Genomic DNA, 21,455 nt, shown 5'->3' with positions numbered 1-21,455 from the left:
TTTTAAAAATGTAGTACTTTCCCATGAGTCTTTACCTCCTGCACATTGGTCTACTTATACACCATATCTATGGAGAAAACAATGTAACAAAAAGAATGGTGTGCTTCAAAAACACTCATATTTTGATTGCAGTCCATTTCATTCTCTCGGTTTAACAATACGAACTCCAAACATATTGCTAATGCTGACTCTTCTATAACTTTATCTTTTAAATAATGAATTGGAATGTCTGAAAGCAGAGCTCTTCTGACTGTGCACATGTCAAATCGTTAAAAATACATGCTTCCCAGACACATTACTCTTTAATATTTTCTCTGTGAGTGATAGGTATTTTTTAAATGGACCTTGGAACTTTATAAACATGTTTTAACCCTTTTACATTGACATTCTATCAACTACCATTACTTGTCAACCATTTGCTGTATTTTCTGGAGTATAAATCGCAAGTTTTTGTCATAGTTTATCCAGGGATGCAACTTATAGTCAAGATTGACTTATTTGTGTGCATTTGTTTTTCTTAAACATAAATAGGTTTATATATTTTCCCACTAATTAACCCTTGAGTGGTTGTTTCTGCTTACAACCGCTAGAGGGCGCTGTATGTGTGTATCTGTATTTGCTACTGACAGTACAAGAAGAAGAAGTGTCTTCCAAAACAAATATTGAAGAAAATCTGATTGTTGTTTTTCTCCTAACCTTTAATATTTTTATTACACACAGCAAAAGATTCTTAGTCATGTTTTTATTAATTTATTTTAGTCACGCTGGGCTTGGTGGATTTGTTCTAAAATGTCACATTTTTGGTTTCCTTCTTCTTGATTAGACATTTTTTGCTCCTGGAACTTTTAACTCGGTGTGACTTATACTCCAGAAAATACGGTACGTAATTCCAGACAATTCTGAAGCGAAGAAAAGCAGCCGATATCTGACACGTTACAGTAGTGAAGCGCTCACAAAATCAGTTTGACACAGAGAAAGCCACTTTTCTCTGGGTCAAATCAGCCGATTCACGTTGATCATAAAAATGGTCGAGAAGTAACTGTCGAAAAAAAATGTGTTATTTAGATGTCATCAGCGACATCTGATGTCTTTCAGTTTCCAGTCAAGGCAGATGAAATAATTTTTAAAATGTGTATATTTTTATGGCTTTTTCATTTGACTGCAAACTTCAAGTTTGTTTTTCCTGAAACAGATTGGGACAAAGTGATGAGGTGTGACACTGAAGCCCCCTGTAGTGAGACCCCAAAGCATCCATCTCTTGTGCGGCCCTCTTACAGTGCTTAGTTCACTTGATGAATAGTGTAACACATGTGTAGAAGGTGCAACACTTTCTTATCACACAACCACATCTGTGTGAAGAGAAAGGTCAGCTGAAAAAGCGTTTCTCACCTCTCCCTCAGCATGATAATTTGGGGCTGAGTTTGACACCTCTTGCTGAGGGTGAAGAGCTTGTTGATGATGCGCCGGGCTTTGCTCAGGAGCTGCTGGCTGCTGAGCTCCAGCTGTTTGTAGCGCTGATGAACGGATGGCTCCATCTTCCAGAAGTACTGGATGGCGGACGAGTTCAGGGCGTAGAAAGTGGGAAGCCTCCGAACAAAGTTCTGAAACTCATCTGAAAGGCAAAGAGGAGTGCGAGATTAGAGTGTATCACCCTTTTTTCCCCCTCTTTCCATCACCCATGGTGTGCTTGCTTTCACACCGTGTTCAGGCTGTATTTGGTCAATTCAGAACAAAACAAATGGGAGAATTGGTTTTTAGGGGTCATGGGATGTCTGTAGCTATGGGGCAAGCTAAAGAAGACAAATGCAAACAGAATAGAAAAAGGTAGAACTAAAGATGGGATAGGCCGAGATTTCTTTTGTAATGAACAGCCGTCAGCAAGCGAGCTTAGTCTGCAAGTCTGTCAGGGGGAACGCAGGATGGTCAGGGAGCACAGAGGACATTATCCGTCAGCCCAGCAACAGTTTGCTGCATGCACGGCGCATAGTAAACAGATTACATTAACGAGGCTTCCAATAGCAGCACCATCATCATCACAATTATGATTGGCTGTATTGAAAATCAAAGCATATGCGAGTCTGATTATGAAAAAATGACCATGCGGCTGTTTGTAATTAGTTAACCTTATGTTGACAATGAAGCATCTGATTAGAAAACAAATTAGGAATCAGTGGCTTCCCTCATGGTTATGCAACAACTCTTCTGTATTCCTGTGAACATTTTGAGGCAATTTAACAGTTTCAAGAGATGAAAGAGCTTAAAGATTTCTTTTTCTTTTTTTGAGACAAGAGCACTCTGCTGTTACTGCATCCATGTTTTGTAATTCATTGAACATTTTTAGCTTCAGCTGCGGTTTACATCACTGGGCAGCTGTGGCTTATGCCTTAGTCACACCTGCCGTTACAGGTGGATACGGGCTGTTTGTTTGTAAAAAATTGGCAAACCTGTTCTGGGCATGCAGTTGGCCCACACAAAATGTTAAGATCCTCGACTACTTGGTGAGCCCATAGAGTGAAAGTGTTCCAGCACATTTTTCCTATGGGCATGCTGCGGTCAACAGGTCATAACAAACACTTAAACAACACCAAAGGGTTAAGCAGGTGAGACCCAGGGGTCTCATCAAGAGTTTTTGTCTTTTCCACCTCCCAGAAGCCTCTGTATTACAAAGGGCACGTTAAGGCTTTTCAACTAATAAGTGCACGACTGTTGCATGCTCCATGCTTGCAACCTGACCTAGAAATGAGACAATCAGAACATAGTTTGTGTAGACATCCTACAGGCACCTTATAGGCACTTACTGTATGCTTCGTGCATGCAACATTTGCATGTGATTAGTAAGGAGCCAATGCACACAACTAACTAATGACTAGAGTGTGGCGATTGGTCACTATACGACAGCATCACCTGTATGTCGTAAATAAATAAATTTAAGCTTGATTATTGCTTATTTTGATTTTACTATTATTTCATATTATTTTTTTAGTTTTTTTAAGTTGGGATAAGTATATGGAGGATAACAATTCAAATCTTCATGGATTTAGCTGATTTTATTAATTTCACATTTAAATATAAGTTTGTGGAATTACTTTTGTAATTAATAGATTATTGACATGTCATAGCAGATTTCTCTAATGGATAATAATGAAGCAATTACAACATTAAAGTGAACATTTTACTGAACAGGCTTCACTGTTACAAACAAAGTGGCAAAATACAAGCGCACCATTTATTTATTTATTTTTAAATATGGCGAGATCAAGCAATCACACATTTAAGAAGCAGTGTTTTGCAGATCCAATGATTAGTCATCAGTTGTTCAGAATGTCAACTATAATTGGAAGCCAAAATAAAACAAGGTTGTTTATAGAGAGGTTGTGAAGGGACTTACTGTTTCTAAGTCATATTTGTTAACATGAATACAATAGTGTCAAAGATATTTGGGAAAAAAACAAAACAATTTTGCATTTAAAACATTTTGCTATTTATTTTTGCTTATTTTTATTGGCAACTGATGTCAACGGCATTTTCACAGAAGCATTTAATTTTAAAGAGTGGTGGATTTATGAGTCATGCAGGGATATGACACATTAGAGTCTGGATACTACTCAACATCTGGCTTTTAAAAATCTCTTTCGTATGAGTTAGTGAGGCTTTATTCCTCGTGACACGCAGTCAAAAAGCACATTGGATGCTCACAAGTTAGGAGGGACAAAAGTAGCCATTAAAAAAAGGAGAAGTGGGGAAAGGCAGATGGGAGGAAAAATGTATCCAGTGTGTTTCCCGTGAAAGACAAAAATACAGTTGTCCGTATTCTGAGAGCTGAGCCTAACTATCATTTTATCACATGAACAACAGGATCTTGTCCCTTGAAACCTGCAATCTAACCACCATTATCATCTTCTCAGCCAGTTAACACAGGAACAGCATTCCCCTCTGATTTAAAAAACAGAAGACTCTGTCAGGTCCAGGAAAAGGGAATTCATAAATTAAAATTGAGGTTGTAACTGCGATTTACAACTACAGTGCTGCATTCATTTTTAAATACTGAATCTATTAAGAGTTGACACCAAAAAATGCTACACATGATCAAAAGTGTATAGTTTCCTCTATCAAATGTTTGACTCGAGCTACTGGCTGCTAATTTGATTTTTCTCACACAATTTCACTTCACTCCTGTGAACAAGAGCACAAGGCCAATGAAACATTATTAAAAGTGGTGATAGTCTGACACAGCTGAAGAGCATAAGAACCTCTTTAATAAAACACATTGCACACAGTGTGAAATCAAAGCAAATCATATCTGCCATCAGGCGACTGCAGGAACCTCATTTAGCAATCTCTGACTTCTGATGTGACTTTTTCTCCGGAAGATAGGCCATACAAGCAGATGCACGAGGGGGTTTTGGGGAGCTTATTTTTCTTTATTAAATACAGCTCTGCCAACTGCACTTTTCAGGGCCCCTTGCGGCTTAAGTTATTGCCAACTGTGTGCTAATCAACTTGCTCTTACTGCAGAAGAAATATAAACAGAAAGGTGTTCTCTGAGCTCTGTGTATGGAGCTGAAATGTATTGATGATGTGTGCAAACTCTAGCTTTTCCTGAAAGATATGTGTCAAATGTTATAAATGTTGTATGGGATGGACCACAATGATAGAGCACAACATTAGCCAAAGTGTAAAATTTCGAATATTATTTTTTACATTTGGTAATAGTGTGGAGCTGTTAAAGATAAACATGGTCAGAACCAAACTTTCTGATTACTTTTTGCTGAATAATTTTACATATCCTTGCTTCTAAATACCATTGAAATACCCTTAAAATGATTCTTTCAGTGGCCACTGTTGACTGTGAATAAGAACTGGACTGTGTCACAGCTACAAGCCTTTTCAAACTATCTTTTTGTGTCTGCTCCTGATTTATAATAATTTGGAAAAAAAATGTAATTTTAAGCTTAATAATGCCACAAATAGATATATAAAAACAAACAAACAAAAACATTTTCATACGAGTGGGTTTTCAGACCAGGAAGCAGTGGATGCAGTTTATTTATTTTAAGACAAAGGCTTTTACTTTGATAGAGGCTTGATTACGAAGCTGTGTTAGCCTCAAAAAGAGATCTTTAACTTAGGCAGTGACACTACCTTGGCCAGGAGTCTGCTGAAAATACTGGAGAGACTGTATGTGTTTATTGCTTTTCAGTGGGGATATGCAGTTATGTTAACCAATGGAATGAAGCTTGGTCTCAGTGTAGCAATACTGCTTAACCTAATAAAAAAAGAACTGTAAAAAAATATACATTTATATTTTTGTATCATTTCAAAAAATGAAGATTTTTATAGCTAAGATTCATTGATTTTGATTATGCAGCCATTTATTTATTTCCTTTGAGTTGTTCAATGAAACGATTGATTCTTTGAGATGCCAGATTTTCCTCGGGCTACGAAAGAAAGGCTTTCTTTTTATTGAATCACTGCTGAACCCAGACCCATAATTTTAAGTGGCCCTCTTTCCATTTTCTGGAGTTGAACCAACCGCTCACCCTGCAAGCAAAGAGGCTCAACTGGCACCAGAAGGTGGTTGTTAGGATGTCAGGGATGAGGACTGTGTGATAGGACAATCCGCACTCTGGGATGCCAAATTAATAAGTAGAATATAGTTTGCTTTGCTGCTTCAATTCAGTCATCCCTGCTTTTGATATCTCCCACTGCCTTTTGCCACTAAGGGGGATGTTAGCAATCAATAGGGAGCTTTTATGACTGTATTGTGTTTACAGCTTTCTTTGTCAGTGTGCAACATTTATTGTGGTAGTTGGAGGGTAAAATGTTTCTCAAACAAGATCTAGACATTCATTTGTGAAAATTTAGCGCTAATAAAAACTGCTAAAATTTATTCAACTTGAGGCGTTGTAAAACCTGGCAGCTCTTCTAGGTATACGAGCAATAAAACTGTTAACATTTGTGCATATTGATGTTCTTTCCGCTCCTTTCTGTGCTCCTTTTTTCTTTCATCTCGCAAGATCCAATTGTCTCTTTTTTTCATCTGCTCCTCTCTGCCTTTGCCAGTTGGCTCCTCTAACAATCGGCTGTAATTTGTAGCCAGTGAGAGGTGTCACTGTTGTTGAATGAGTGCAAGAAGGATAACACTGACCTGACTCTTCAAATTCTTGGTTGGCCATGTACCAGGAATCTTGGATTTGCAGTAAGCTGGCTTCCATAGCCTTCAGATGCACCTCAGGGCAATTACAGCGTGGGTAGTCGACGGCACACCGGCACCAGCAGTCATTGTCCCGGCACACAAACTGTCCTTCCTCATTACAGGCTATGTAGCTGAGAGCAGCCTGCACAAACTTGGCTTTCAGATACTCGGGGAGTATTGCCTGGAGACCTGAGGCAAGGACCGAAACATGACAAAACCATGGATGAATGGACAGGGAACTATGTAGAAGGTCTTTAAGCATTGCACAAACTGCGCATACATGGCAGCTGCATCGCGAGGTCTCTAAATCACTTTATGCTGGGCTGGCACTCTTCTTTTACATGTTCTTTTGCCACATTTGACATATGCTTGGCATCATATGCAATATGCAGAGATTCACTTTTTTTTATTTTTACAGCACACTTGTGCTTCTTTTGTTTTGAATCTTTACTGCCTGTGAAAGCATGCGTTGAAAAAAGAAAGGGGAAAAAAAAAAAACATCTGAAAGAGTGATTGAAGCTAAATTTGTTCTGACACCCTCATGCTGCAGCTATAAGCTTGCCAGAGAACAGACACTGTGACAATTCCATCAGAAATTGGGAGAGTTCAATTATGGATGGCCAACCTTGCAAATGAATCTTGTTTTCAGGGCTCTGAACCAAAACGGAGCTGACAGAGTCGAGGTTGTCATAGTTACTGCATCCAAGAGGACCCGTCCTTGTTTCGGTCACCTAAAAGGAGGAAAGCACAAACACCCAGTGAAAATCCATACCGATTAAGAAAGCAACAAAAATAATCAAATGGGGAAAAAAAGTTGTTACACAACTACTTTTAATGATTTGTGAGTCGGTGGGCTGGAAACTGAGTTGAGTTAGGCCTCCCAAGTGTAAATTGTAATGAGCACGTGTGGGTGTCATCTGTCAAATTCATCTCTGCGTTTTGTTTTACCTACTGCCCTCTGACAATTATAACCTCTAAAAATCCTGAATTAGCACATCTCCTTTAATTGAAAATTATGATTCTTTATTTGCTTAGTTCAAACTTATCTGTAGTATGTGGTAGTGTTACAAATCTGCACAGAAACAAATGTGATGAGATTATTAGCAGCACATTGTAAGTAATCCATTGAACACGCAAGGAAGACACCGGTAAAAGTTCCCAGCATGGATGGGCTGACTTTTATGAATTGTTGCATTTTACTGAAAATATGCAGTACTTTAAATTGTAGAAAGTTAAGTGATAAATTGCCAGGTGATTAACAAAAAAAGCAGTTGTGGCTATACAACAAAAAAAAAATGTACATTTTAAATGCATGCTGTGCCCTGCTAGAGAACAAGAAATGGTGCATACATATAATGCTCTTCCTAACCCTTGTGCTCTCTTATGGGGTCCAGATGACCCTACCAATGACAATGGTGGATACCAGGGAAGACAAAAAGTACTTGGGAAAAAAGTGCACCGTCTTGTAGGGTCCAAATGACCCCATTTTTAATATAAACATGCCAAGGATAGCACAAGGGTTAAAAGGCCCAACAGTCATAGTCCCATTCACCCATGCCAATACGCATTCACACACTGGTGGTGGCTCTGCTGCCAAACACTGGCGCCAATCTAGGACCACAAAGAGCAATGCAAGGATAAGTGTCTTGTCCAAGGACAATTTGACATATTGGTGGGTAAGGCGGGAACTAAACCTCGGATCAGAGGTTGACCACTCTACTACTGCACCATGGCCACCCCATGGGGAATACTGACTTTGACTGTAGGGTCGGGGAAACAATGTGGTTTTACTTGTGTGGCAAGTACGAAACATGGCAAGTTCGCTAAACGAATAAGGGGAAATACTCTAAAGAAAATATTCTAAAGAATATGCCCAATAACATGGACCTACCATGCCAGCCCAAGTTTTTCTAGTATGTCATACCACTAGTTTTAAGTTTACTTTGTACAATTACCATATTTTCTGCACTTTAGGGTGCACTTAAAAGTTTTATTTTGAATTGCAAAGAAGGTTGGGTGTCATTGTAAATATGCTAACTCAGTTAACGCATAGAGGTGTTAAGGTTTTTTTTTTTTAAATCTGTGACTAACAAGTAGGGAGTTAGCAAAGTCATATTGACGTTTCTTTAAGCAGTATCAGTCTGTTTTTTCACTAGGCAAACAAGGTTGGAGATGACTCGCATTGTGAATATGCTAACGTGGCTAATGTGTAGCATTTTACAAACAAGTTCTAGAGTTACTGTTTATAAGGTTTGACTGATGGACTCATGTCTGACTCTTTTGTCTCGCTTAATTTGTTTTAAAGTTCGGTGCATCTTACATATGACATAAGTTAGAAACTAGACCGTTCATTGACGGTTAATCAGGTGTGCCTGATAAGTGCAGAAATTATGCCACTATGGAAAAAATACATTCATAAAACGTTGATTAATTCTATTGATTTAAGCCCTTAAGCAGAAATGTATATTTAATTTTAAATTAATTATAAATAAAATTAATTAAAAATACATGATTAACATAAACAATACAACATAAAAAAGAATAACTTTACGTGTTCACAGCATTATAAACCTTTATGTTAGCAAAGATACCTTGTGAAAATTGGCACTGTGGAATATTATTAAAAAAGTTGACAACAGAAACAAGAAAACTCTTTTTTTTTCTTTCCTTGAGGAAACTGATGGGGATTTACAAATCTTGTGGTTTCCTCAGGAGAGAATTAATTATTTCCACTGCAGCTGATGATGATTTTAGAAGCAGTTTGAAATGGAGTAAACACACAAAGAAAGAACAACTTTCTCTCATCCCAAGAGACGCTTTAACATATCAAAATGAAAAATAAATAAATAAAAATGGAGATCAGTGACATTGAGTGAGGCGCCAAACAAGTTGGCAGAAAAAGCTACTTTGGCACCAACTGTGTGGCATTCACCAGACTGTCCATGGAGAATACGGCCTCCTCATTAATGCACACTCCATGCGTCATTACTGTACATTTGCATCACTGACAGGCAATCTGTCAAAAACAAGAGAGAAAACTGCAATGCAGGTAAAATTAGCAGGAAAAAAAAATGTTTCGAGTCATTTAAGGGTTGACATGTATCACAAGGAGGCAAATGTACAGAAGTATGGAGTGTGAGTTCTTAGTTAGACAAGCTCTAACTACAGGGAGATCACACTACTAAACATCCACAGAACAGTCAACTCCAGGACACTGGAATTTGGCCAGAAGTAAAACTTCTGATTTGGGAGGAACTGTGTGAGATATTTGTCCCAGTTGTTGGCCCAGTTTGATCTACATGTATTTTGTGGATTTGGAGAAATCCAAGAAGATGTCCAGTGTCTTTAAAACCAGAACAGAAGTTTAGTTAATATTGCCGTCACTAATGCATCAGTCACAACTCTTGTTACAGGTAGATATGAGTACGGTCGGGCACAGATTGAGTTTTATTCGGTTCTGGTGCCAAAGCGGTTGTTTGGTTTTAGTTTTGGTTCCTAATCGGTGCCAATTTTGGTACTTCAGCATTAAAAAAACAATGACTACATCTACCCAAATGAACACATGTTCATTCCCAAGTCACATGTTGATGCATGGTTAAGACCTCCTCGTCAAAAGTTTACATTTTGGGTGCTGTCGTTTTTTAACGTGCTGGCTGTTCCCATTCAATTCTGGGAATTCTCTCTGTCACTAGTTCTTCTTAGAATTTCATGGACAGAATTACAAGGTGCAGTCCTTCAGGAGCTTTGGTTTGGAAATTATCTTTTTCAAGCTTAATTAAAGCAGAACCTTTCGGGAGCTTTCACCTCTCTTGATAGGTGAAATCTCTTACCCCAAGTGGAGGAACTTGAGTATCTAGTATCAAGTATTTGTTCTTCCTAATGAGTGAGGAAAGGATGAAGTATGAGATTGACAGGCAGATAGATGGAACAGCTGTAGTAATGACACAATGTATTGATCTGTTGTAATGAAGAAGGTCCTTCGTTTACTAGTCAATCTATGTTACCTATATATAGTCACAAGCTTCGGATTACAACCAAAAGGACAAAACTCAAGATTCAAGTGACTGAAATAGGTTTTCTTGAAGACCAAGGATGTACTGGAGACCTTGGGAACCCACTGCAGAACCGAAGGAAGGTCTGGGCATCTCTGCTCAGACTACTGCCCCCTAAAATATGTCATCAGATAAGCTGTAGAAGCATTATTGATAATTTGAATGAAAATGTATTTGTAGAATATATTTTGCCAAGATATGAAGAAAGTCAGTAAAAATCCAGCAATTTATGTCCTCAAGGATTTCTAACATCTGCTAACTAAAACAGGAAAAAAGAGCAAAATCTTAATGAAATACATTCTGAAACAGATGCAGAATTCATGAGTCTGTTGCCAAGCCAACATTTTACAAAACAGGATCTAAATGAGGCCTGCTCTTACAGACCAGAAGGTTAGGCGATGTTTCTTTCATAACATCTGTTGTTAACTTGTTTTCACTCGTGCTCGTAAGTTCTCTTTGCCCCACTATGGACAGATCCCTCCCCAGTGCCGAGAAAAAAAAGCATTCTCTGCTACAAATGAACCTCCGGAAGCTGTTCAGGCAGATAAGCGATCCTCAGCTCCACTCAAGCCGTATGTGTTTAATTCCATCACTGGTCGGCTGATCTATTAGACCCCGCTACATATTCCCGCTGGATTCATTCTAATTCAAATTTTATATTCCCATTTATTACAAATAAAATGTTGTGATTCAGTGGGTTGACTGAATATAATAAGCCTATAAAAGCGAACAAAAAGGCAAGTATTATTTTTATGGAAACTTCTTCAATTTTCTCCAGCTATAAGGCCATTATTCTGTCAAAATTAATCATAGACTAATGCATTAAGGTGCAAGCAATTACTGCGCAGTGAATATTGTGGGCTGAATAATGTGGCCATTTTACTAAACTTGGCCTGTGAAGTCTTTAATACAGTCACTCTTTGACATAAAAAGAATATTACCGAGTCATGTTCATTTGAAATGGCCTTTCGAAACAGTGGTTACAATTACTCTGATATTCATTTGAGAGAAGTTTCGAGGGCGGTTCTTCTCATTTGGAAAATGGACGTAATGGGAGCAAAGATCTGACTTTGAAGTGGAAGTAATTGTGTCACAGCGTAAACAGGATGTCCCACTTGTGTGAAAATAGGTCCATTTGTCTGTTTATTAACAATTGGATGATTGTTTTTAATTAAAGATGGAACAATTTTATAGAAAAATGTTCAAAAAAGGATAACATTCATTTTGTTTTGAGATCTTCCGTTTTCTTTGACATTCGGACACGTCAAAAGCTCTTACTTATTAAATCAGCACAAGCGTTGCTTTCATTTTAATAAAACATTGTATTGTCATGGTTATTTCTAAATATCTGTGTTTTGTCAATCCCCCAAAAAACTAACTAGAAACTTCAAATCAACACCCAACTCTTGAAATCAGCTCAGATACAGAATTCAGTTACATTTGACTTAACCCTTAGCTCAAATTAGACATCATTCAGCTACAAAGTAGTCATATTAAATTGGTTTCTGATTTTAGAACTTTTATGAGAAATGTCAAAACTGTTCAAAATTAACACAAGCTTCTATTTATCTTGAAAAACCATAATTTTGACATCCATACAGTGTTTTGTTACTCTATTCAGGGATATATAAGGGTTTAGTTTACACATTTTCCAGGTACTCCGTTTTTGTTTGTTTTCAATTTCCCCTCTTTTTTTAATCAAACCAAATTACATTAATTAGAGTTTTAAAACAGCTCTATATGCTGCACACAGAACAATGGGTGAACTTCAAGTTCATCATCTACCACTACAATATCTCTGATAAATTGAAAAGAGGGTGAAAAAAGTGCACACTTGTATGGATTTGGCATTTGGAGAAATAAAAAATTAGTGCTTTTCAATTAGAGGTGATTAATTATTTATAAATCCCAAGGGAGGTTTTTAGATCTTTTTTTTCTCTCCTCTGCTCTCAAAAATAGAAATAAATGAGAGGAAAGAGACACAGAGATGTTAAGGTTTAAACTCACATTCAGTGTTTAATTATCTTTCCCTCCAGTTACTTTAATGTCAATTTTCGTGAGTATTACTTTAGAGTAACACTATTCTGAGACGAGTACAAGCTGTAGTTGCCTGACCTGTCTCTGCTCAGCAGCAGATGAACATCAAAATAAACTTGATGAATGCTTTTAGCACAGCAGAGCCAGACTGAGTCACGATGGTGATCTCTTGTACTTTGTCACTGGGTCCAAATTGACTGAAACCTCAAATAGCAGATTTTTAGGGAATACAAAGCGTTACGCTGCACAAAAGTTCAAAATCAGTCAGAAGACTCATGATATGTAGCATAGAACAGCTCAGCTCGGAATTTCAATTTTTGGCTTGCTAAAAATAAACATATCAATAAAACTTTAAGACAAGAAAACTTCTAGAGTCTAAAAGTCTAAAGCTAAGTTTCCACCACCCTCAGTAACCCACGTTCAAGCAGCCACAATCACTGATGTCTATGTAAATATGTTTTATTGTTTTGCATTTAAAACTCTTGTGTTTACTTGTTTACATGCAAGTTTCAACGACAGTTTTTGGGCTGTAAGTACAAATAGCATCTCCATTGAATGTGCGTTGACCAGTCAGGAACTTGGGTTTGGTAGTAAAGTATGGATGGCATCCTTTTTATTTCATAGATGTGCCAACTATGTGAAAGTTAACCATGGAGGAGAAAATAATAATTGTGGTTTGTCTAGAACAAGATTCACAAGATTTCCACCGCTTCAACATGTCGCACTGATTCCCTTACAACTGTAGGTGGTGGACATGCGTTAGTATTGGGTAATGACGGTCCTCTGTGAACACCATATGCTAAATGTGCCATAAAGCACGTTCTTGAATGTGCGACACATGCCCGGTGGGAGCATGGCTTGACATTTATGGTTTACTTGTAAGATGACCATGAATTAAACCCATCGGTCAAATGGGAAATTATACTTTAAATTGAATATTTTAGCTTTTTCTTAATAATAGATGGAGTAAATAAACAGATCATACAATCTGATTCCAAAAAATCAAAACATTAAATAATTACTGATATGGATTTATCCCAGGATCTTCTAAGGAAGTAAAAGCTTGGTCTGAGAAAAAAAATCTGTTTTCCCTCTTGCCATCAAACTTCTGGCAAAAATTCCACAATTTTTCTTTTAAGTTGAAAAATCTGAAGAAGAAAAAAAACAAATACATAATAAAATATTGCACAAGCCATCCTATCCTTAGTGCTCATGATAGGATTGTTTACTGTCTAAGCTCAATCACGTCTGACAAAAGCTTGATGTAGAGGACGCTTACACCCAGGCTCCAGGAACACCAAAGATAAACTGCCATCCTGAAGGGAGATCCATCTCTTCATGTCACTTGTGAATTATTGCCAAACATCACAACTGTGTTTGGTTTTAATATTTTCCCAAAGGTCAATACACAGTAACCACATCTCCTTCATAGATTAATGACAACAAGCATCCAGCCAGAAGGAAAAAGGAAGACTTCTGCCTCCACGGGCAAAGAAGTTGCCTTTAGTTGATGTGTACTTTTGACAGCTACAAGGTCAATGGGGAGCATACAGTACAGAGAGACTTGAAGGGGAATACAAGCTGGCAGCTCTGTATAGTACACATCCAATATCTCCAGTGAAAATAAAACTGTAACAGGGCATCTGTTATTCACCGTACCACCACAGAAATGCAGCCTTTTATATTTAAACAGGACAGGCAGACGGAGCCTCGGAAAGAGAGAAAAAAAAAAAAAAATCCCCCGCTAACTTCTATTTTTCTTTTTCATTATTGATGCACTAACTCAATTAATTAAAACCCAAACAGCTTCCATGGGGACTGTCAAATTAAATTCTACAACAGACAGATGTCCAACTTAAAGGGGAAAATTGACCAAATGCAAATCTGGAGATGACTCTTCTGTGCATGAAAATGAGGCCATCTGTAAAAAAGAACCCAGTGGGGCACAGAAACACTTGGAAAGGCAGTCGTTTCCATTTCACAACAACCCAAAAAAACAAAAAAGAAATCCTTTTCATATATTTTACCACTTTCAACACTTCACTAAGCATGTTTTGCTTAAAGGAACCAAAAAAAACATGCAAGTTGTACTATAAATTATATGTAAATGAAAAGGATCAGTTGGTGGGGTAATTATTAATGTGCCATAACTGAGTACAAGATAATTGTGCTGACTGTGTTGGAATAACTAACAGCAGCATTTAATGGAACATTTAATTGCACTTAAACTCTTTTCTAGAATAAGCAGTTTGTGATGTTCAGACACACTGGGGACGTGACTTGTTTAGCATATCAGCGTGAAGTTGCCCTCCAGGCCAAACTTTTGATGTCTTCTCCTGCTTCAAATGCTTTTTTACAAACGAACCCTGCAAGCATTCCTTGAGTAAATTATTTTGTCTGCATCTTTCTCGTGGATGGATACCAAAAATATTGATGCGACACAGAGGATTTAAATAAAAACAATGTCGAGAACAATTAAACAACAAAAAAATATGTTTTACGGGGAAAACAAGTTTTTATATGGGTTTGGATATTTTTAAATGTATAGTAAACTAAAGATTATGTTGTGATATCAATGTTAAATAAAAACAGTAACAGTTAACATAAATAAATAAATAAATAATTATTAAAAACTGTAACAATTGAACTTTTAATGCTTCTTAGTCTCTTTTGCTGTATTAAAATTCAATTTTAGTCCTGTCATTAAGTGTAACTCATTAAGAGTCGAATGAAAAATGTTTGAATTTTAAGGGTTTGAATATACAATGCTAATTTTTTTCCTTCTAAATGTCTGTGCATGTTTGCCAAGATCACAGTGGGAGAAAAAAAAAAGGAGCACATTGGCTGTATCTGAATGGGTTGGTTCTTGTAGTCATGTGATGTGCATTCACCTGAGCACTGATTCTTGAATGCATGCTGAGCCCATGGTGTTCACACTGGAAAAGCACGGAAGGACTATATTCATAACGCTTTTCTAACATATAAAAAATAATGGTGCCATAATTCTAGTTGGGTACAAACTCCAATCACCATATTTTCCGGAGTACGAGCAAACAATGTCTAATTAAAAAGAAGAAAACCATATATAAGTGGCTCTGGATAAAAAGTCTAAAGTTTCAGAACAAATCCACCAAGCCCAGCGTAGCAAAATAAATAAATAAATAAATAAAAATAAGAATACTAATCTTTAAACTGTATAAGAAAAATATCAAATGAAAAATCAAAGGAAAACAATCAGGTTCTCTTCCATGTTTGTTTTGGACGACACTTCTTCTGCCACTATCAATAGCAAATACTTTTACTTAGATGAAGCATCCTTTAGTGGCTGTTAGAGGAGAATCTGTGTTTATTGGGAAAATAACAAATTCATTCATTCATCTTCTTGGCCGCTTCTTCCCTTTCGGGGTCACGGGGGTGCCGGAGCCTAACCCGGCTACTGAAGGGGAACAACAAATTTATGAGTCTATTTATGTCTTAAAAAAAAAAAAAAGGAAAAAACGCAAATAAGTTGCTGCAGAGTATAAGTTGCACCCCTAGCTAAACCATGAAAAAAACTGTGATTTATACCTCATGAAATGTGGTAATAATTTCTCCTTTATGATCATTTTTCAAATGGTTGGCACTCTGATTGACCAGGTTTAACTTTTTAACATGTGTTCAGTGTTCCTGTGTTTTGTAGGTGGAACTCCAAAACGGTCGAGAAAACGTGTGTTTTCCTGACTGTTTTTGGCAAAATATATCAACCAGTCACTATCAAGTTTAACACATTGGTGTCAGAAGTGGGATTTATTTCTTGTTTGTGACTGGCTAATATATTTTGTAAAAAAAAAAAAAAAATACCAGAATAAATATTTGCTTATACAGTAATTGCAGATGTGACAAAACAATCGATCTCGGTACTACAGGAGGATATATTAACACACATTAGGTAGTTGACATCTTTCCAGAACAGTCTATTGTGAAGTATTTGTAAGGATAATGTAAGTTGCACATACTAAGACCCATACAGACAGCCTGTATCCACCTGTGAGGGCAGTTGTGACTACGTCCTTAACTTACTTGCATTATAGTTGAATAGAACTTCTGGCATTCTGCTAACATCCAATCATTTCTCTGCTCCGACAGTTACTAATGTGATTCAATCTGGTACAAATGAAACAAACAGACTAAAGTATTATTTCCATAAATATTAAATAAATCTAGTCCAGTCTACTAAAACCATGACACAAACCTCTGCTTCAATACTCCCTTTACATGTGACTGCCACTTGTACTTAATCGCCTATCATTAGTTAGAGTCAGTGAACTGAGCCTACTTGCTCTTTTTTGCACATCTAAAATTTATTATAAGCAATTAAATTAATTCAGCAAGCTGTATTCTGGCTCTAATTTTCAACATTCAATGAGCCTTTGTGGGCTGTGGGGAAAATTAGCTCTTGTGTTTCCACTCCTTCATTCATGTTTTTCCCTTGATTTGCCTGCATAGCGAAGCAGGCAAACTCATTCCCAAGTGAGCCCCGAGGGCATCCCTCTTCTGTATCTTACTCTCTGTCACTGAAAATGTTACAGTGCCTGCTGCCTCACACTAGTGCGGGGACATGCTGCAGATTGTAAAGTTGACATAGTTCCCCTCTGAGATCGCAGAGCAGCCCCGCAAAGGCAGAATGATTTCATCTCTTGACATAGTTAAGAGCTGATATTTGGTAACTTAGCAAGTCTAAACGCTACATAGCAGCTATTTTGTTTTCTTCATACAATGGGAATGAACATACCTTTCACACCCAGTAATTCCATGAGTTCAAGTGTTCATTTTCCCCCTCCTATGAAAACCTTGTTCTAAGAGTTTTTAACATGCATGTGTGGCATTTTTCTTATGAAAGAGAACAGATGTAATAAGAAATCATTTTGTTTTGCATTTCTGAGTATTTCTCCTTTTAAATCGCTGTCAACCAAACTGTCGCAGACATGCTCTGTTTGGATAAATGAGCAACAGCTCTGCTGCACATGCGCTAAACCCCTCATCTGGTCCGGCTAGCATGCCTAGTTCAGGTGCCGGAGAAGATAAGACAGCACCTTCTCATTGAGTGTCGTCAAATGAGCCACCGTTCATATTTCCGTGGTCAAATCATCCGTCACTGGATTTATTGTGTGAGTTTCATACAGTACTTACGGTAGCAGGACTGAGAACGCTGGGAAATCTCCACCAGACTCCACGGAGCTTCTTGATGTGACCACAGAAATGTGAATGGCGGCTCATTTGACCGCAGTTGGAAAGGATTGTAAATCAATGAAAGAGCATTTTGATGTTAGCTTTCATTATTTTATCAAGAACTCTGAGAAACCAATGATTGAATGTATTGGTTACAACAACGCCAATAAACATTGGATAATTAGCTAAAAGAGTTTTTGGTGAACTGGAAGGAGAAAGAATCAGGATTTTGGAGGAAGTTCTGTCCATAAAGATCTTCACTTCCTCGTCCCAGCTGACAACCGTCTCAAAGCGATACGGCTGGATGTTACCGATATTGCTTTACACTTTTATGTAGCAGCGGTGAAGATTTAAGATAGCGAGACACAGAGCTCTCCTAATCAGACAGAAGGGGATTAGAGGCGTAGCTGGTCAGCTCAAAAAGCCACACCCCCTCAGAGGAGATTTTTGAAACAAAGGCTTAAGATCAACATGAAACATTTTTAAGTTTTGGGATTTTTGTTAAAAACTTCATAATCATAATTACAACACTACTGGGAATTTTTTTTTTAAATAAAAAACCTTGTCATATACCGTTGTAAACCTGTTGTGACAGTGTCCTGTGACCCTTCTGGGACTTTCAACTGTAATTAAGACAAAAAGTTAACAGTGAAGGTCACTGCTGCCAGGACAAGTGGAAGTGGGCATATTATTTTCAGTAAAATATAAAATTACTGTTTTTACCAAGAGACGGGTGTTTTAAAGGAGTTCAATATCACTATCACTTCCAGACAAGACATGCTGTCCACAACAAGCAAATTGGGAATGAACGGTGCAAAAAAATTGACAAATTTGCAATAATTTTATTAGAAAAGTATTTAGATAAATTTGTTTTCCATGTAAATAAACAAAACAAAATATACAATTGCTATAAAAGTTAGATTAAATTGTTTGATGTGTAATAAAATAGTTCAAAGAATGTTAAGCCAAATGATTTCTTTCAAATATTTTTCACCACCTCACATCTGTCCCTTTTAGCCAAAAAAACATAGACACCAGTAGGTTGAGTTGAAGAAATTTGTACACACCAAATAAAAAAAATTATAAAAAACAAAAAATGTAAGTACTCAGTTTCTTTTTAGAATATCTTACTAAATTATTTATTGTCCTGTAGCGTATTCACAGTGGATGGAAAACAGCCTAACAGTGTTGAGATTTAGCAGGACAGCACATCACTTATCCTGTTAACACGTTGCACTGATACATAAAGCCTTAAGGCACATTTATTATTTAAATTTCAAGCCCTCTGTATTGTTAAAGGACCAGATAGACGTGGACATTTTATTGACGGAGAATCATCATCACTGCAAGTCTCTCATATAAATAAATAATCCTACAAAACAGCACAAAGCGTTACTTAGCGAGCTCATCTGAGCAACAGCAAATTTTAAATTGCTGCACTTTTTGAGTACTGGGGTGGGAATGGGAAGTGGTGGTGTGTGAGGGGGTGGGGGTAAAGAAGCATTAATGTTTCATGAAAATCATCCCTCATCTCAAAATTGCCTCATTTACTGCACCTTCAAGAATTGTCGTCCTCTTAATCACCGCAGCCTTGGAGACGGGGTAAATCCACATTTGCATCTGAGATTCGTTTCCGCCTGTTTACTCAGTCTTTGAGGATTTCGATGCATGTGTTAAGACCACTTTGTTGCAGTGGCTTACACTCTAATGTCGAGCAGAGAGGGATAAGCTTAACGTATAAGCAAGGAAAAGGGGAAGGAGAAGAAGAAAATAGCATCAGAATGAGATTATCCCGTGCCTTGAGAAAAGGGGGAAAAAAAGGAAAAAAAAAAAGGTCCCTCAAAGCTAGAGGGGGAGCAGACGGGGGACCTCTGGTAGTTGGAAGAGCAATTTAATTCTGGATGTGGATGTGGTGTTATGTTCAGAGAGCAAAACTATTTTACAAAAAGAGGCAAGTCACTTGCACATAGCCCCAAAAGAGTTATTTGCCGTATTTTGCAGAATATAAGTCGATTTTTTTTTTGCGTTGTTTGGCCAGGGATGCGATTTATATTTAGGTGTGACTTCTAAGTGATTAAAAAAAAAAGATATTTATATACAAATGATCATATATTTGTTTTGCTATGTTCCCACTAAAATCCAGTTGCTAACAACTGCTAGAGGGCACTGTAGATGTGTATCAGTTTTTGCAAAGTTAAAGTCCCACTATTTGTTACGCACCCAGTTTTAGCTGGTGTGTGAAATTTGTTCTCCGCATCTGACCCATCCCCTGGGGGAGCGGTGAGCTGCAGACACAGCCGCGCTCGGGAACCATTTGGTGGTTTAACCCCCCCAGTCCAACTCCTTAATGCTGAGTGTCAAGCAGGGAGATCTTTGGTATGACTTGGCCGGGATTTTAACCGACAGCCTTCCAATCTCAAGGCGGACACTCTTTCACAAGGCCTCTGAGCTGATCCTAGAAGAAGAGGTCCCGTCCAAAAAAAAACATGATGCAGAAACTGATCGTTTTCCTCCTGAACTTTATCATATAGTTTTTAGTTCATGCCTTTTTCAGTTGCATCAAGACAATTTTATTCTTGTTTTTTTTTTTTATTCTTGGGCCAGCAAGTTATCATACTGGTTACAAGGACACTTAAGTACCACTGAAAGCGCCATCGTAAAGGTGCATTCACATGTAATGCGATTTGAGTGACAAATTCATGTGGCCCGCCCCTCTTTCGCCGCATGTGAAAGAAAGTGTTCCTGAGCTTGACGCTGTGGGCACATGTGGGAGGAGCTACCAACTAATGTTTTAAACCTAACATGGATATGTGTACATGTCACTTACAATGTATAGAAGCTGAGAGGGTTATGTTGAGAGATCAGGTTTATTTATTGTGACTAGTTCTATGAAAACATTGATAATCACGTCTCTATGTGTGGTTTATTTAATTCGGGTCAAATATTTCCCCGTTACCGGGGGCTTAAGTCTCACTCTGGGGACTGTGTCTGAATGACAGCCACTTCCGCTGTGTTTCTGTGAGTCTGTGAGTTTGAAGACTGTCCCGCATTAACCCCTGTTAATATGTCCTGGGTGTATCCATTCTTCACCCGCCCAGGTAACTCCACGGCCCCAGCTGGTTGAGGAGTAAGATGGAAGTCCAGGACAAAAGCACTCGCATTGATTGGTATTCCACCCGCCGTTTGAGTCACTGAAAACATCAAAAACCCAAAGGTGAGTTTCTGATTGGTAGATGCGATGCAGTGACTTGTCAAACTTCAGATATTTAAGTTTTGGCGGCACCGCCTAATTCATGCTGCGTCGCTCAAATCATGCTGCTACCAGTCCTCCTCACCGTGTCCGTCGCTCAAATTGAGTCGTGGGACTTCCGATCGCCACAGAATGAACATTGAAACAGGCGGCCTCCGTTGCGTGAATCACGTTCAATGTGAATGCACCTTTTAGTTGCCATAAAAAAAGATTGCACATCAAAATAAAGACAGTGGGCGTATATTTGATGCAGCATTATGCTGAGCTTGGCGACTTTGTTGAGAATTGTTGCACTTTTCTCCTAAAAGTGTGACTTATAGCAACTCTAATAGTTTTTTTTTTTCTTTGTTATACATTTTTTGGCTTCTTCGACTTACAATTTAGTGCAACCTATACTAAAGAAAATATGGTACATATAAAAATTACAAAAAACAAAACTAAAACATCTAAAAAGCTGCAAATATATTCAAATAATGTTAAATTCTTATTTTTTTTAGAGTTCTATGCCATTCAGGAACTTAAATACAGGTTTCGAAGGTTGTTTAAACGACAACCCATCACGCAACGAAACGTATCCAGTTGAAATGCAAATCAGTTGGAGACACGATGAAAAGACAAATTGTAAAACATTCATATTACTTTTTGAATAATGAAGGTACAAAAACAGGAAAAGAAAATCCACCCACCATGAATTATTCATACATGCTCTTGT

At 37.7% G+C, this 21,455-nt stretch overlaps 1 protein-coding gene across 1 annotated transcript in view; it reads right to left on the bottom strand.

Moving 5' to 3' along the window:
* Positions 1–21,455, bottom strand: part of brinp3a.1 (bone morphogenetic protein/retinoic acid inducible neural-specific 3a, tandem duplicate 1) — a 77,558-nt gene that overhangs the window by 9,133 nt on the left and 46,970 nt on the right. The window contains exons 5-7 of the mRNA XM_024278485.2: positions 6,822–6,927; positions 6,149–6,385; positions 1,390–1,612 (exon numbers count right to left, since the gene is read on the bottom strand). Of these exons, the coding sequence (XP_024134253.1) occupies positions 1,390–1,612; positions 6,149–6,385; positions 6,822–6,927 (566 nt within the window). The remainder of the gene's footprint in view (positions 1–1,389; positions 1,613–6,148; positions 6,386–6,821; positions 6,928–21,455) is intronic.

The sequence above is a fragment of the Oryzias melastigma genome, linkage group LG4 (assembly GCF_002922805.2).
Source record: "Oryzias melastigma strain HK-1 linkage group LG4, ASM292280v2, whole genome shotgun sequence".
Classification (NCBI taxonomy): Eukaryota; Metazoa; Chordata; class Actinopteri; order Beloniformes; family Adrianichthyidae; genus Oryzias; species Oryzias melastigma.
Note: the sequence above shows the minus strand (reverse complement) of the source record. Positions and strands in the feature narration are given on the sequence as shown.